Here is a 16,560-nt window from a genome sequence, read left to right on the forward strand (position 1 = left end):
AGCAGTGAGCGTTGAGACAGCAGTAAGTAGTGAGACAGCAGTGAGCGGTGAGACAGCAGTAAGTAGTGAGACAGCAGTGAGCGTTGAGACAGCAGTAAGTAGTGAGACAGCAGTGAACGGTGAGACAGCAGTAAGTAGTGAGACAGCAGTGAGCGGTGAGACAGCAGTGAGGAGTGAGGTGTGAGACAGCAGTAAGTAGTGAGACAGCAGTGAGCGTTGAGACAGCAGTAAGTAGTGAGACAGCAGTGAGCGGTGAGACAGCAGTGAGGAGTGAGACAGCGGTGAGGTGTGAGACAGCAGTGAGGAGTGAGACAGCAGTGAGGTGTGAGAAAGCAGTGAGGTGTGAGACAGCAGTAAGTAGTGAGACAGCAGTGAGCAGTGAGACAGCAGTGAGGAGTGAGACAGCGGTGAGACAGCAGTGAGCGGTGAGACAGTAGTGAGGTGTGAGACAGCAGTAAGTGGTAAGACTGCGGTGAGGTGTGAGACAGCAGTGAGGTGTGAGACTGCGGTGAGGTGTGAGACAGCAGTGAGGTGTGAGACAGCGGTGAGGTGTGAGACAGCAGTGAGACAGCAGTAAGGAGTGAGACAGCAGTGAGGTGTGAGACAGCAGTGAGGAGTGAGACAGCAGTGAGGTGTGAGACAGCAGTAAGGAGTGAGACAGCAGTGAGGAGTGAGACAGCATTGAGGTGTGAGACAGCGGTGAGACAGCAGTGAGGTGTGAGACAGCAGTGAGACAGCAGTGAGCGGTGAGACAGCAGTAAGGAGTGAGACAGCAGTGAGCGGTGAGACAGCAGTGAGGTGTGAGACAGCAGTGAGGAGTGAGACAGCAGTGAGTGGTGAGACAGCAGTGAGACAGCAGCGAGGAGTGAGACAGCGGTGAGACAGCAGTGAGGTGTGAGACAGCAGTGAGACAGCAGTGAGCGGTGAGACAGCAGTAAGGAGTGAGACAGCAGTGAGCGGTGAGACAGCAGTGAGGTGTGAGACAGCAGTGAGGAGTGAGACAGCAGTGAGTGGTGAGACAGCGGTGAGACAGCAGTGAGGTGTGAGACAGCAGTGAGACAGCAGTGAGCGGTGAGACAGCAGTAAGGAGTGAGACAGCAGTGAGCGGTGAGACAGCAGTGAGGTGTGAGACAGCAGTGAGGAGTGAGACAGCAGTGAGTGGTGAGACAGCAGTGAGACAGCAGTGAGTAGTGAGACAGCAGTGAGGTGTGAGACAGCGGTGAGGAGTGAGACAGCAGTGAGGAGTGAGACAGCAGTGAGGTGTGAGACAGCATTGAGTGGTGAGACAGCAGTGAGACAGCAGTAAGGAGTGAGACAGCAGTGAGCGGTGAGACAGCAGTGAGGTGTGAGACAGCAGTGAGGAGTGAGACAGCAGTGAGTGGTGAGACAGCAGTGAGACAGCAGCGAGGAGTGAGACAGCAGTGAGACAGCAGTGCGGTGTGAGACAGCAGTGAGGTGTGAGACAGCAGTGAGCGGTGAGACAGCAGTGAGCGGTGAGACAGCAGTGAGGAGTGAGACAGCAGTGAGGAGTGAGACAGCAGTGAGGTGTGAGACAGCAGTGAGCAGTGAGACATCAGTGAGGAGTGAGACAGCAGTGAGGAGTGCTGTAGGAATGACAGATGATGTTGGGGTCTCCAAAGACCACGATGAGCCACAGGTGGAACAGGAAACATTAGATAATGGTGTAAAAATTCATCCATCCACCCAGCTGTTTAGATAGTGAGTCTGGAATATTTAATCCTTTATTGTCTGATAATCTGGGTTTTTATAAAATGTAAGCCATAATCATCACAGCTGCCAGTTAGTGCGAGTGTGGAGGAAGCAGAAGAAACGACTAAATGGAGACAGCTGATTGGCTGTGGAGACACCTGAGGAGACAAGTCTAAAGCCACAGAAGACTAGTGATGATGACACGTTGTTCTGTGAAGATGTTTAAGTTCACAGATGATTCACAACATTCTGAAACCAGTTTCCTGTGTTAATCCAATAATCTATCTCTGACCTGTTATTGTTTTACAGAGTCATTAACTGGGAACAAAGCCTGTATGTAAATTAGTTTATTGCAAGAAAACCAGTTTAATCTCTTCCTGGTTCCTTTCAGAGGTCCTTCAGCAACACAAATAAACATTTCAAACAACAAGAACTATCGGCTGACCCCTAATCTCTACATAAATCTGATTTCTCTCAAATAAAACCACTCATCAGGAGCCAGATTCCTCCTGATGTGTGTAGTGAATGCAGAGCAGTCAGTGCCTTCTTAATCGAGAAAAGCTTTAAAAATTACACAAAATATTCAGAATAATGACAGAGGCATGCAAACAACCAGTAGGTGTCTCTATTTATCTTAAAATAAACCCAGTCCAGTTTTAATCTGTGTAAAATAACAGATTCCGCCCAACAGCACCCTCTGGTGGCTGACTGAAGAGCAGCACTTAAATTATTTCACTATAAAATAAAATAAATAAAAATAAAGGTTTAGTTTAGTCATGCTGAAACAGACTCAGAGGCTGCTGGGAGGATGGAGCTCCTCACGGCCACATTTCATCTCTTAGCTAAGATTTTCTGTTCTAAAACAAACAAAACCAGTAAACGATGAAGTCCTAACAAACAAGTCAGTCCCAGATGTGCTGCTGCGAGTCGGGTTCAGACGTGATCTTTGAACGTGTTCATTCATAAATAAATCATGATCACGCCGTTCCTGAAACAGCTGATTTTTACTTCCTCTCTTAAACACACTTAATCCAAACCTACGACTGTTATTCTAAAAATACTTTTGGTTTCACAACAGAACAACATTTTCTGAGGCTAAAGCCAAACCGCGGCGAGGACAGGAGCTTCGCCTGCAGCAGCGACTCTTCTCCGACTCTGCTGCAGAAACATCACAGGAATAAATCTCTACACTCCGTAAAGTGACAGTGCTGGATATCGGATCGGGTCGGTTCTCATCTTATCTACTCATTGCCCCAAAGTTTGAGATCAAACTTCTTTGCTTCCAAAGGAAATTGATGAATTTGATCAATTTCACAACAAAATCTCCCATTAATCAGCTGATTATTACAGACATGTTTTAGATTGGAAGCCGTTTTTCAGCAGTTCTTCGCTCTTTGGCTGCTTAAAGAGCAAGTCACCCCCAAATCAACTTTATTTTTCTGATAAACTATATAAATGCGTGTCTAATCGTGCTGCAGACACGTGTCGTCAATAGTTTTGCACTTTAGTGCATTTTAGTTAAAATTAAAATTTTCTGCCTAAAACTGTCAGTGTTGTGCCGTTGTCAGGTAAAAACTCTGCACTGCATTTGAATTTAAATCTGCCATCGCTATTGGCTAAGAGGTACCCTAGAACGTTAGCTGGTACCGTATGATGTCACAATGTCATTGTGAACCTGTGTGTGTATATTTGTTAGCAGCTCCGCCCCCTCAGTCTGCTAGACAACAGCATTTGTTGCATTTTTCAAACAGGAAGTGGGAGTGGAGTAATACTCTGGTACAGGGGCGGCGTTAGGCCCGGCTACTTGGGCTGAAGCCCCGAATGTTTTATGAAAAGCCCCGGATCTGAAACGTGGAAGTAACATGCAGTACCAAAGTCCAACAGAGAGGGAGCAGCTGGCAGTAGTTTGTATACAGCCTGCCTGAGCCTCCACCACTGAAGAAGCCCTTCAGCAGCCGGCTTCTTCTACACTCTCTGCCTGAAACGCATGAGTGAAGATGGACATAAGGACGTTTTTTAGACCAAAAGTACGGCGACATAACCCCAGCTTAGATGAGACTGGTGCTGACTCAGGTTTGTGAGTCTTATTAGAAAATATTTGTTGAGCTGCTGGTTTGCCTAAAGTTAGCTTATCAGGTAAAGTTGTTGGAGAAAGAGCGGGAATATTTACTATCATCTCACACTAAACACTAACAGGAACAATACTCTGCCCTGAATATGCTGAATATGTAGCTTCAGGTTAAAATCTATGTGGTACAAGACAAATATATATGATGTTGACTAGTGCGTGTCACGTGCGCGCGCGTGTGTGTGTTAAGCCCCGGATCTTCTTCAGTCCTAAATCCGCCCCTGCTGTGGTAGGGGGTGACTTGCTCTTTAACCTTTTTAGACACACTGATTCTGGTTTTGAGGGCCGATACCAGTTCTGCTGATACCGATTTATTTCCAAGAACCCTGATCATGAGAATACAACTATTATTTAAACGATTATGTCTGATTAATGCAAAACTCACATCAGGAAATTAAAACCTCTACTAGGAACATCTGCTAAAGCTAATTAGCCCAGGCTCGGTCCCCTCTCATGCACCTGTGGTGTATTAACATATCAGCACAGGAACGGGAGCTAAGCTAAAACTCACCCAATAACTATTATCGTTTGTCCCACGATCCCGGAGCCTGAATTCAGAACCTTTAGTGTTGTTCTGCTGCAGCAGTAGAACTACTTTGAGTTTGTTTATTATCTGAAGCATCGGAAGTTTATTAGCTTGAACCTGAAGGCTAAAGCCAGCTGGAAATGCTGATAAAGGTGGTTTTTGGTTTTCATGACAGCGAAGGTTTCATAATGTCTACAGAACTTGTAATTTCTGTCTCTGTGTCTGCGTTTTCTGTTGGTGTGCTATGGTTCTCATGCAGGCTAATTTCATGTGAGTTTCCAAGGAAACAAGAAAAGGTGATCCGAATCATTTGAGCAGCGCTGATTTTATCGTAAAAGGTAAATATCTAGTGTGTGTGTGTGTGTGTGTGAGTGAGTGCGTCAGTGCAAAGCGAGCGCTGTGGCGAGTGCAGCATGCAGAAACGTTTCCGTTTATCAGCTAAAGAACACCTAAAGAATCCTCACAGACAACAAAAGCTGTTAATAAAAACCTGAAAGTGTTTCTATCCAAACAAACGATGCAGCTGTTCCCTCTGCAGCTTCATCTCCAACGGTCGCCTAACTTACGGGGCAGGAAAAATCCCCAGGGTCGTGCCTGGCAGGAAGTTCTGCTGCTTCCACTTCCTGGTTGAGCCTCTGGTCCGTTCCTAAAGCGACCCAAACCATCAGCGTCCTCTCTCACCTTTATTGCACCAAAGATTCATTGATTAGAGCCGAGCTCCTTAAACAAAGAAAAGGAAGGACTTGTTTCCAAGGTGCCGCTAACTGGAAGCCAGGACAAGGTTCCTCCATGAGCCTGAGGATGACGAGGAGGAGTGGAGGGAGGAGGAGGGTGGTCAATGGATGTCTCGGCACGTCGGGAGGTTGACGAAGATGAAGACGTTAAACTCGATGAGGATGGAGAAGCAGAGAAAGACGGCGTACATGAAGAGGCAGGCCAGGCCCAGTCGGTGGTCCAGGGTCCAGTTGTTCAGGTGGACTCCCAGAACCTGGAGATGGAACAGAACATGAACGCAGTCAGAGACAAGTTATCCCGAAGGATAGTTCAGAAACTAAAGCTAAGAGGAGGTGGCAAGAAAACAGGAACAGTTTAGATGGTCTGGAGTCAAATAAAAACTTAGGAACATTTGGGAATCTGGATCTTACTGTAAAGAACACCGAGGCCAGCAAGAGTCCCACTGAGAAAATGAGGCCTCGGCTGTTGAGATGGACCTTGGGAAACAGAAAGGGACAAACAAGGACATGCTTTACAATCTCTCTGGTCTATTCTGGGACGAGACCAGAAGAAGCTCCTCTGGCAGAGCAGAGGAGGGCTCACCATGGAGCCGTAGTCAATGCAGAGGGTTTGCAGCAGCCACGGCAGGCCCAGACCCACCAGGATGTCAAACACGTTACTGCCGATGGAGTTGGAGATGGCCATGTCTCCTAGACCTGAGGGGAGGACACGGACGGTGAGGAGACGTGTCCGCCAGACAGAAAAGTGTGTGTGTGTGTGTGTGTGTGTGTGTGTGTGTGTGTGTGTGTGTGTGTGTGTGTGTGTGTGTGTGTGTGTGTGTGTGGGTTTGTATACCCTGCCGTGCCACAATAACGCTGGCCATGCAGTCTGGGACGCTGGTGCCCGCTGCCAGGAAGGTGATGCCCATGATGACGTCCGGAATGCCGAGAGTGAAACCGATAACTGTCACCTGAAACCGTACAGACACTTCCTGTTACAGACCTCTTCTGACACTGAACTGAGTTGATTTAAACAATCAAATTAATTAAAATCTTATTGTTATTTTTAGGTCTTAATGACTCAGTCTTAATTTGTTATCTACATGTTTTATTTTGGCGAGTTGTGTCTGGACTCACCATCCAGACCATGATGTAGGAGAGCCCAGCGATCCAGATGGTGGCGGTGAAGAAGGTGACCATGAACCAGCGTTCCCAGCGTTTCTCGGCACAGTTGGGAATGGTGAAGAAAAGGAGCAGGGACAAGGGCCACATGACCAGCCACTTCAGCTTGTTACAGATGCCGACTGGAGGGAGGAGAGGGAGGAGTCAGTCACAGCAATGCCATGAGAGAACAAGGATGCAAGCTGTCAAGACACCCATCGAACAAAAGTTAGAGTACAAGTGGTTCTTAAAGAGATTTTTGAAAAGACTTGTGTGGATCTGATATGGAGAGGTAGGTTGTTCCAGAAGATAGGGGCGTGGTCACCTCTGCTTGACTGAACGGTGCGAGAGGTGCGAGTGTCAGGATCTGCTACTGCTTTCCTATCAAAAAGGATAACTTCTGTTTTATTCTCATTAAGACGTTGGAAGTCTGAGTTCAACCAGGTCTTTATGTCTTTTAAACGATCCAGCAGCAGTTTCAAGGAGTTGTTGGTTTTAAATGTTATAGAAAATAAAATCTGGATATCATCAGCAAAGCACTGGAACTTATTATCTTTTTACGATGGATCCTAATGTCAGCATGTACAAATGAAAACAGGAGAGGGCCCAACATGGAGCTCTGTGGAACTCCACATGCCAGAGGTGCTGATCAGGAACACTGATCTATCTAAACAGAGAAGGTTCATTTTGCTAGGATTTAGACCACAGAAAGGCACTTCCTCTGATTCCTACATGGTGTTTGAGTTGAGATAAAAGGATGTTATCCATCACTGAGGATGCTTATCCTGCTCGACTTATCGGCAGCATGCGACACTGTCAACCATGGCTTCCTTTTGTCCGCACTCTCTAGCATGGGCATCACAGAGAAAGCACACGCCTGGTTTGAATCGTACCTCACAGGACGATCATTCAGTGTATCTTGGCTTGGACAATCCTCTACCGTGCACCATCTTGCCACAGGAGTCCCCCAGGGCTCTGTACTAGGACCTCTTCTCTTTGCCATATACACCACCTCACTGGGTGAGATCATTCGATCACATGGCTTCTCCTACCACTGCTATGCAGACGACACCCAGCTCTATCTGTCATTTCCACCGGACGACCACACTGTCTCTGCACGAATATCAAACTGTCTCTCTGACATATCAAAATGGATGAAATCCCACCATCTCCAACTCAACCTCTCTAAAACTGAACTACTTGTCATCCCAGCAAAACCATCCATACAGCACAATATCTCAATCCAAAATGACTTCCTATCTCTGGCTCCTTCAAAGGCAGTTCGAAATCTGGGTGTTGTGATTGATGAACACCTGACCTTCAAAGATCATGTTGCCTCTGTTGCTCATTCATGCCGCTTTGTGCTGTATAACATACGAAAGATCAGACCATACCTAACACAACATGCCACCCAGCTCCTGGTGCAATCTACTGTCATCTCCCGCCTCGACTACTGCAATGCTCTTCTAACTGGTCTTCCAGGCTGTACTGTGAGACCTCTTCAAATGGTCCAGAACGCAGCGGCGCGTCTGGTCTTCAATCAGCCTAAAAGAGCACACGTCACCCCTCTGTTCATTGAGCTCCACTGGCTACCGCTAGCAGCACGCATCAAATTCAAATTGCTAACACTAGCATACAAAGTCCGAGACGGTACAGCTCCCATCCACCTGAATCCTCTTGCAAAGGCTTACGTCTCGGCCCGGCCGCTCCGGTCATCACAGGATTGTCGGCTAGCAGTGCCTACACCACGCTCAGGACAATCCAGACTCTTCTCATGCATCGTTCCACAAATGTGGAATGACCTACCAAGCACTACCAGAACAGGGGCTTCCTTTTCAATTTTCAAGAAACTCCTGAAGACCCTGCTCTTCAGAGAGCATCTTCTAAACTAGCACCCTCCCTGCAACCACCCCCCCTCTACTGTCCACTCCTTGTTCCCTCCTCTCCATGACTGATGTCAAGTTGTTGTTGTTATTGTTGTTGTTAGCCTCAAGGGCAACATGCCAATTATCACTTGTAAGTCGCTTTGGACAAAAGCGTCTGCTAAATACATAAACATGTCATGATCAACCTGTCGAAAAAAGTAATCGGGTCTAAGAGGATCACAGAGTGAGTGTGAATAATACAGCAGGTCTAGGAGTGTCTCGGGGGGGGGGGGGGGGGATTATGACTCAGGTCTCAGTCACACCTGGAATTTTAAAAGGCACCACCGGCCCAGAACTTTCCTCTTCTCCGTCTCCTTCCATGTCATTCTCATCCTCGTTCTCCATCTCATTTCCGGACTCCAGCCTCTGAAGTCTGCACAGACCGTTGAGACCTAGGTCAGCCCCGCCCCTACTGTTATCTAAGCCCCGCCTCCCCTGAACCCAGACCACAGAGTCGGAGTCGCCATTTGTGATGCAGTTGATTCGAGTCTCGGTGGTGTTGATCAGCCGTTGTCTCTGGAACACAAAAAAGATTTAGTTTTCTCTGGAAAATCTGTTTCTACTCATGCAGAATTTTTACGTTTAATGTTTAATCAGATGCTACAGAGCAACCACCTCCATCCCACCTCAGTTTATGTACACAGTGGAGGCGCAAATACATCCCTTTTCTAAATAAAGTACTTAAGTAACTCTGTGTGCTCTTGACTTGAAGTAGCTTTCCGGAGTTTTCCCCTTTCAGAAATCCGTAAAAGCGATTATCTCAGCATGTACTGTGATAAAATGTAGGCAATACGTCTTATTTATTTATTTTTTTGCTAAGCACGCCCCCTGCCTGCTGAGCTCCGTGCAATAGGAAACTGAGCGCCGACCAGAACTAACCAATAGCGTTAGACTACCGCTTAAAAGCCGTACCTCGGCTGAATTGATAAACTTTTCATGAACAAGTAAGTCTTTAAAATATAAATATATGAAACCACAACATGAAATGAGAATAATACTTGTAAAACAACGTGCTTTAACTCTGTCGGCTACAGAAGCACAATCATAAACAAGAAACGTGAAGTCGCCATCTTAAAAAAACAATCAATCAATCAATCAATCAAAGCTTTATTTATAAAGCGCCTTCCGCAACCCTGTCAGGAAGCCCAAAGCGCTGAACATGGTACAGTAGAAGGTAAATATATTGAATAAATCAAAAATAAAAGCAATTCAAATTACAAAATACAATTACAAAATAGAAATTACAAGATAGATGAAACATTCTGGTACAGGACAAATGTGTGAAACACATTTGGATTGAGTGAACCAATGAAAACTGTGAAATAAATTCAACATAATAGAGGGCCAAAATCAAACATGTTCAGGAAACGCCAAGCGGAGGAGGTGTGTTTTTAGGCAACTCTTAAAGACTGGCATAGAAGGGGACAGCCTAACTGAGGGTGGCAACTGGTTCCAGAGTAACGGTGCTAGGACTGAGAAAGCCCGGTCCCCACGGGTACGACACCTAGACCGAGGGACAGCGAGCAGGCCTTGGTCAGAGCAGCGCAGAGCGCGTGATGGGGAATGTCTGTTCAGGAGAGTGGCCAGATAGGGGGGACCACCACCCTGGAAGAAATGATAAACAAAGACGAGGAGTTTGAATTGTGAGCGATAGCAAATCGGAAGCCAATGCAGGGAGGCCAGAACCGGACTGATGTGGTCCCGTTTCCTGGTCCCAGTCAGGAACCTGGCGGCGCTGTTCTGCACAACCTGTAGGCGACGCAATGATGACTGACACAACCCTGCATAGAGAGAGTTGCAAAACAGATCGACTGACTGTGTGAAATGCTTGTCAGCCATAGCTGTAAGAGAACCTTTCCAGAAAGATGCTTTAAAGAAAAGCACAAGTCTAAATAGTTCAAAGTTGATGCTAAAGCTGTTTTAAACAAGTCAACGCTATCTTAGCTATTCTGCTCCATCGCATCAACCCGTCCACCAAACCAGTAAAGCTCTGTGGTTGATGCACCAAACCAGTAAAGCTCTGTGATTGATGCACCAAACCAATAAAGCTCTGTGATTGATGCACCAAACCAGTAAAGCTCTGTGATCGATGCACCAAACCAGTAAAGCTCTGTGATCGATGCACCAAACCAGTAAAGCTCTGTGATCGATGCACCAAACCAGTAAAGCTCTGTGATTGATGCACCAAACCAGTAAAGCTCTGTGATTGATGCACCAAACCAGTAAAGCTCTGTGATCGATGCACCAAACCAGTAAAGCTCTGTGATTGATGCACCAAACCAGTAAAGCTCTGTGATTGATGCACCAAACCAGTAAAGCTCTGTGATTGATGCACCAAACCAGTAAAGCTCTGTGATTGATGCACCAAACCAGTAAAGCTCTGTGATTGATGCACCAAACCAGTAAAGCTCTGTGATTGATGCACCAAACCAGTAAAGCTCTGTGATTGATGCACCAAAATAGTAAAGCTCTGTGATCGATGCACCAAACCAGTAAAGCTCTGTGATTGATGCACCAAACCAGTAAAGCTCTGTGATTGATGCACCAAAATAGTAAAGCTCTGTGATCGATGCACCAAACCAGTAAAGCTCTGTGATCGATGCACCAAACCAGTAAAGCTCTGTGATCGATGCACCAAACCAGTAAAGCTCTGTGATTGATGCACCAAACCAGTAAAGCTCTGTGATCGATGCACCAAACCAGTAAAGCTCTGTGATTGATGCACCAAACCAGTAAAGCTCTGTGATTGATGCACCAAACCAGTAAAGCTCTGTGATTGATGCACCAAACCAGTAAAGCTCTGTGATTGATGCACCAAACCAGTGAAGCTCCGTGATCGATGCACCAAACCAGTAAAGCTCTGTGATTGATGCACCAAACCAGTAAAGCTCTGTGATTGATGCACCAAACCAGTAAAGCTCTGTGATTGATGCACCAAACCAGTAAAGCTCTGTGATTGATGCACCAAACCAGTGAAGCTCCGTGATCGATGCACCAAACCAGTAAAGCTCCGTGATCGATGCACCAAACCAGTAAAGCTCTGTGATTGATGCACCAAACCAGTGAAGCTCCGTGATCGATGCACCAAACCAGTAAAGCTCTGTGATTGATGCACCAAACCAGTAAAGCTCTGTGATTGATGCACCAAACCAGTAAAGCTCTGTGATTGATGCACCAAACCAGTAAAGCTCTGTGATTGATGCACCAAACCAGTGAAGCTCCGTGATCGATGCACCAAACCAGTAAAGCTCTGTGATTGATGCACCAAACCAGTAAAGCTCTGTGATTGATGCACCAAACCAGTAAAGCTCTGTGATTGATGCACCAAACCAGTAAAGCTCTGTGATTGATGCACCAAACCAGTAAAGCTCTGTGACTGGGAAGACACACAAGTGTCTGGTTCTTCTGAGGCTCCTATGGAGATAGAACGACCTGCAGAACAAAATAATTTTACTTGTGCGACCGTCTGTCTAGATTTCTAGGCTAACTGGGGTTCTTTGTGGAGATGAGGAGGAAGGATCAAGAATGAGGTTGGAGCCACTGGGCAGGAGGCTGAGAGGAAGACCAAAAAGGAGTTTTATGGATGAAGTTAGTTGGTGTGAGGGTAGAGGATGCAGAAGACAAGACAAAAATGGAGACAGCTGATTGGGTGAGACCACAGAGACAGAAGAAGACTAGTCAGGGTCAGCGAGACGCACCTCGTTGATGAGCATGCGTGACGCCATGGTGAGGCGAGTTCTGGGAGAGAAATGATTGGTGATCATGATCCTCATCCCGGCCTCCGAGAAAGACAGCTGGTGGGGGTATGCAGACAGCAGCTCATCCACCATCAGCACCGATGGCGTGCAGTGGTAGCTAGCTACAAACAAACAACAAGACATAATCTGGGTGCTGCGTCTGCTCCGAACAACGATGAACACAAAACCTGTGTGTGACTCCAAGACCTTTCTTCAGAAGAACTGCTGTAGCATCACAGGAGATGTCCTCCAGGTCTGTGCTCCCCATCAGCCCGTTGGCCAGGTTCGCCGAGCTCTTCTTCCTGCGGCTGAAGTAGCGGTGGGCTCTGCCGTTGAACCTAACAGGAAACACTTTTTCATCATCAGAGAATCAGTTCCTGGCCGGTTTCTGCAGAGAGAAACTCACTTCATGATGAGGATGTAAACAGCATACATGAGGGTCAGGACCAGAGATTCCCACCTGCAAACACCAGACCAGTCAGTCACTGATGCCAGGACTTTCACCGTTAGGAGAGCGGATGATACGTACCAGCACACCTTCTCATCGTAGATGAACTAAACAGATGAGAGAAAGAGAAAAATAAACAGTTTAGATTAAAAGAACTTGTTCTTGTTTCTGATTTGAGACGATTAGAGCTGTCTGACTGGTTTAAGGGGATCCTCCTGTTGGACCTTTTAGGATGATGTCAGCGTTAAAGGTTCTTCATTTAAATCCTCTTCAGTGAACCTGGCTTTCTGCAGAGCTTCTGACAGCCACAAACAAACATGTCCTAGCTTTCACCTCCAGTTTTCCACTCTAACCATGTCCCAATGTTCTTTGTGCTTAGGAATCATCAAAAACGGGTGATTTAGCTCTCAACTAACCATGCTGGAAACCCGCTCCTTAATCAGCCTCTGGTGCTCTTTGTGGTTCTGCTGTTTGACATTTTTTCTGTTTCTGATGAAACAAATATTACGATCAACGCCCACAATGGACGGCAGGGTGGTGATATTAGCGCTCGTTAGCATCTGGCTGCGCTGCACAGACTGATGATGTGCATGTCTTTAAGGATGAAGAACAAAGTTTGTCCAAAATTAAAAGTGAAACTGGAGCTCGCTGATCAGTTTACTGCTTTAATCTGCAAATATCCGTGGCAAAAATGTGGTTTATCTCTAATTTTGAGATTCCAAATCTCTTTTTCACAGCTTGGAAGAGGTTCTCACCACGATGAGCGCCGTGATGGAAAACGTATAAAACACGGAATCTCTGAGGAGAGCCCAGTGGGACAGCTTCACTGCCTGAAACAAAAAACACAGAAACAACCGCATCAGGAACAGGTTCTGCAGGCCGGGTTCTACCTCCACAGATCTGGTCCAAACGGACCGTCTCTCAGGACAAAGCTGCTCAGGTTGAGACCAGAGATCAAACCCAAAACTCTGCCCAAAGTTGATCCAGATCCTGCAGAATCATCAGGAACATCAGGCCAGAAGGTCAGAGGTCAGCTGGGCCGATGCCAATTTTTACAACTTTTTTTGTTTTGTTTTTGTCCGAAAAAATTCCCAACATGGAAAAAACAAACAGTTAAAATTTTACAATGAAGTTTCTTTTAGAAAAATTTGAACACGTGGAAATAAAATCATCATCAGAACCGCTAACACCAGCGGGCATCAGGAAGGAGGCGGAGCTACACCTGGATAGTTCAACGGTGCATTTATATAAACGAAGATGAGTTCAGCTGCGGTTCCTTCCTGACTGGATCCAAACAGAACAGCTAGAACTGGTCTTAGGACAGATCTGACAACTGGCACTTCAAAAACAAGAGGACCTTCATTCCCCGCACCTCTGAAGAAGTTTATACAGAAAATATGTTCCATGTGGAGTCCAAACAGAACCACCTGGGTTCTGGGCTGGTCCTGGGGAATGCTTTTGTGAAAACCTACGGAGAACCGGGTCACAGAGATCAGGAATATGTTCTCCATCCCATGTGACCCGGCCAGATGGAAAACCTGGCATCAGTGTCTCTAACTGGTCAGAGTCTGGCGACTTTAGACTCCCACCCATCAGGGCGGGGTCAAAGGTCACAGGTGTGCTGAGAGGCTAAAGGCAGCAGAACCAAGCTTCCGTTTATCTGCTCTGCTTTCAGCGGAAGGCAGAGAGGAAGCTGAGAGGAGGATGAAGATGAGATGTCTCCTTTTGTCCCTTCGAGCTCCGTCTTCTTCCTCTGGAATCTCAGATCCGTTTCATGAGCTCCTGTCTGCACCTGCATCCAGGTTTGGATGAAATGCACTCAGCTGATGTCAGACGTGATGAAAGCTGACCTTCTCACGCTAAACAGTCGAGTTCTGGGTCTGGATCCGTCAGGAACAGAATCTGGATGGTACCGGGGCTGGAGCAGCATGAGACCAATGCAGGGTTTAATCTGGACCCACTTCTAGGGTGTCTACAGGCTTGGTTCTGTTGCTGCCTGATGAACACACGTGGGTGAAGAAAGAAATAAAGCCTGAAGTAAAGATATCCAACATTTTCCTGAGGTCGGACAACAAATGTGTTTTTCTTCATTTGTGTTAAAAAATTTTTTTATTTGAGTTTAATATTTTTACACATTTTAAAGTGTTGGATGAACTGTTTCTGCTTTTACTGAAACTTGTTTGGTGTTTTCACGGCCTCGTGTTTAAAGGTCTGATTGAATCACAAGGTGGACGCACGGGGTCAAAGGTCAGCCTGAGTCTCATTATACCATACCTGCCCGGCGAAGAAGCCGCACACGCCGATGATGCAGAGGATGTTGAAGACAGCCGAGCCGACGATGGTGCCAACGCCCACATCACCTTTGGTGACGAACACACCTGTGGGAGAGCAGAGATGGTCATCAGGAGGTGTGTGTGTGTGTGTGTGTGTGTGTGTGCGTGTGTGTGTGTGTGTGTGTGTGTGTGTGTGTGTGTGTGTGTGTGTGTGTGTGTGTGTTGGTGGATCGGTACCAATGACAGAGGTGAAGAGTTCTGGAGCTGAGCTGCCAGCTGCCATGAAGGTTGCCCCAGCGACGTCCTCGCTCAGGTGAAGACGCTGAAAACAAAGTGGATCACCAGGCCAGAAGGATAAAGTCAGAACTACATGAATCAGGAACAGAACATCAGCACGTTGAGTCCAGGTCCAGGAAGCTCCCCAGACCTTAATCCCGCTGAGAACTTTTGGTCCATCCTCCAGAGGCAGGAGGACAAACACAAACATTGATGACAAAACTCCATCATTCAGGATCTGGACCAGAATCTGGTCTAGGAGGACATTAGACTCTGTTCTTAAACTTCCTGTTATTATCAACAAAAGCCTTTAAAACTCATAAAATTCAGTAATTCTGACTCAGTAAGCATAGAAACAGCTGACAGGAAGATGTAGAAGCACAGAAGCAGATATATCTAGTTCTTCTCTAAGCCTCTGGCTGCAGATCTAGTATTCACAAGAAGGATTTTACTTTCCATCTGAAGCAGAACCAGAAGAGTTCAGATGTAAACATTATAAAGGACTCATACCTCACAGATCTTCTCCAGAGACGGGACAAAGTAATCATCACAGACCAGAGCGAGAGCGCAGAACATGTAGATGGTCTGAGGAGAGAGAGAGAGAGAGAGAGAGAGAGAGAGAGAGAGAGAGAGAGAGAGAGAGAGAGAGAGAGAGAGAGAGAGAGAGAGAGAGAGAGAGAGAGAGAGAGAGAGAGAGAGAGAGAAGAATGATGGGATTCAGGAGAACAGTTGAATCTTCAGTTTAAAACAGTCATTAAACTTTGGGTTTAACTAGTTAGAACCCTTATTATTATTATTATTATTATTATTATTATTGTAAATAATTTTAATTTACAAAACATTTTAAATTCTTTTCTGAAACAAAAAAAGAAAAAGAAAATAAAAACATTAAAACTAAAACTTTCGATCTGCATTTGTTTTGTGTTTAACTGATCCAGAGTTGATCTGCAGGTTAAAGCACGGAGACAAAAACGCAAAAGGAGCAGGAAGGGATTCATCCATTCATCAGCAACAGGGAGAAGCTCCTAAAAACTCCTAATCTGCACTTCAGAAAGGAAGCAGCAGCTTTGCTGCATGGAAGTGAGGAGCACCTGGACAGCGTCCAGTTTGTTTGTTTTCCTGCATATTTAGGAAGAAAACACTTAAATTATTCTCAGTGTTTTATGCTGCTGAGGAAAGGAAACAACATGTAAGAGCAGATTAAACCCTTTAGATTAAACTAAATATGAAAATGAAAGCATCTTTAGCTTTTAAATTCCAGCTGATGGAACATCTGGATCTAAAATCCCAGAATTAACAAGGTAAGGCAGCTTTGTTTATGCAGCATATTTCACACACAGGAGCAATTCAACGTGCTTTCCAGGAGCAAGATCAGCAAGAACAAAAACATTCAAATCAACGTGACAACATGAACTACCTGGACAACGCGGAGCAGAGACGCGAACGCTCGGTTTGATGAGCTGAGATTTTCTAATGAACATGTTTCTACTGAGCCTGAGTCAGAATAAAAAGGTGAGTGTGTGCACGCTCGGCACATGTGCACAAAAATCACAGCAAAAATGTAATTTATTTCACTGATCAACCAGTAAAAAATCTTTCGTTTTAACTGAAATGAATGATTTTATTTTGATTATTTTTTTATAACAAAGACACTTCCAGTCAT

The 16,560-nt window shown here is 45.9% G+C and overlaps 1 protein-coding gene across 1 annotated transcript in view; it reads right to left on the bottom strand.

Annotated features, from left to right (window-relative positions):
• Positions 1-2,041: 2,041 nt before the first annotated feature.
• Positions 2,042-16,560, bottom strand: part of LOC107394386 (sodium/potassium/calcium exchanger 3) — a 32,724-nt gene continuing 18,205 nt past the window's right edge. Inside the window, exons 4-17 of the mRNA XM_054743838.2 lie at positions 15,408-15,482; positions 14,859-14,943; positions 14,623-14,726; positions 13,104-13,178; positions 12,430-12,455; positions 12,307-12,360; positions 12,108-12,238; positions 11,862-12,022; positions 8,427-8,679; positions 6,215-6,381; positions 5,934-6,048; positions 5,682-5,794; positions 5,510-5,575; positions 2,042-5,352 (exon numbers count right to left, since the gene is read on the bottom strand). Of these exons, the coding sequence (XP_054599813.2) occupies positions 5,200-5,352; positions 5,510-5,575; positions 5,682-5,794; positions 5,934-6,048; positions 6,215-6,381; positions 8,427-8,679; positions 11,862-12,022; positions 12,108-12,238; positions 12,307-12,360; positions 12,430-12,455; positions 13,104-13,178; positions 14,623-14,726; positions 14,859-14,943; positions 15,408-15,482 (1,578 nt within the window). The 3' untranslated portion in view covers positions 2,042-5,199. The remainder of the gene's footprint in view (positions 5,353-5,509; positions 5,576-5,681; positions 5,795-5,933; positions 6,049-6,214; positions 6,382-8,426; positions 8,680-11,861; positions 12,023-12,107; positions 12,239-12,306; positions 12,361-12,429; positions 12,456-13,103; positions 13,179-14,622; positions 14,727-14,858; positions 14,944-15,407; positions 15,483-16,560) is intronic.

This window comes from Nothobranchius furzeri, chromosome 6 (genome assembly GCF_043380555.1).
Source record: "Nothobranchius furzeri strain GRZ-AD chromosome 6, NfurGRZ-RIMD1, whole genome shotgun sequence".
In the NCBI taxonomy this organism is placed as follows: Eukaryota; Metazoa; Chordata; class Actinopteri; order Cyprinodontiformes; family Nothobranchiidae; genus Nothobranchius; species Nothobranchius furzeri.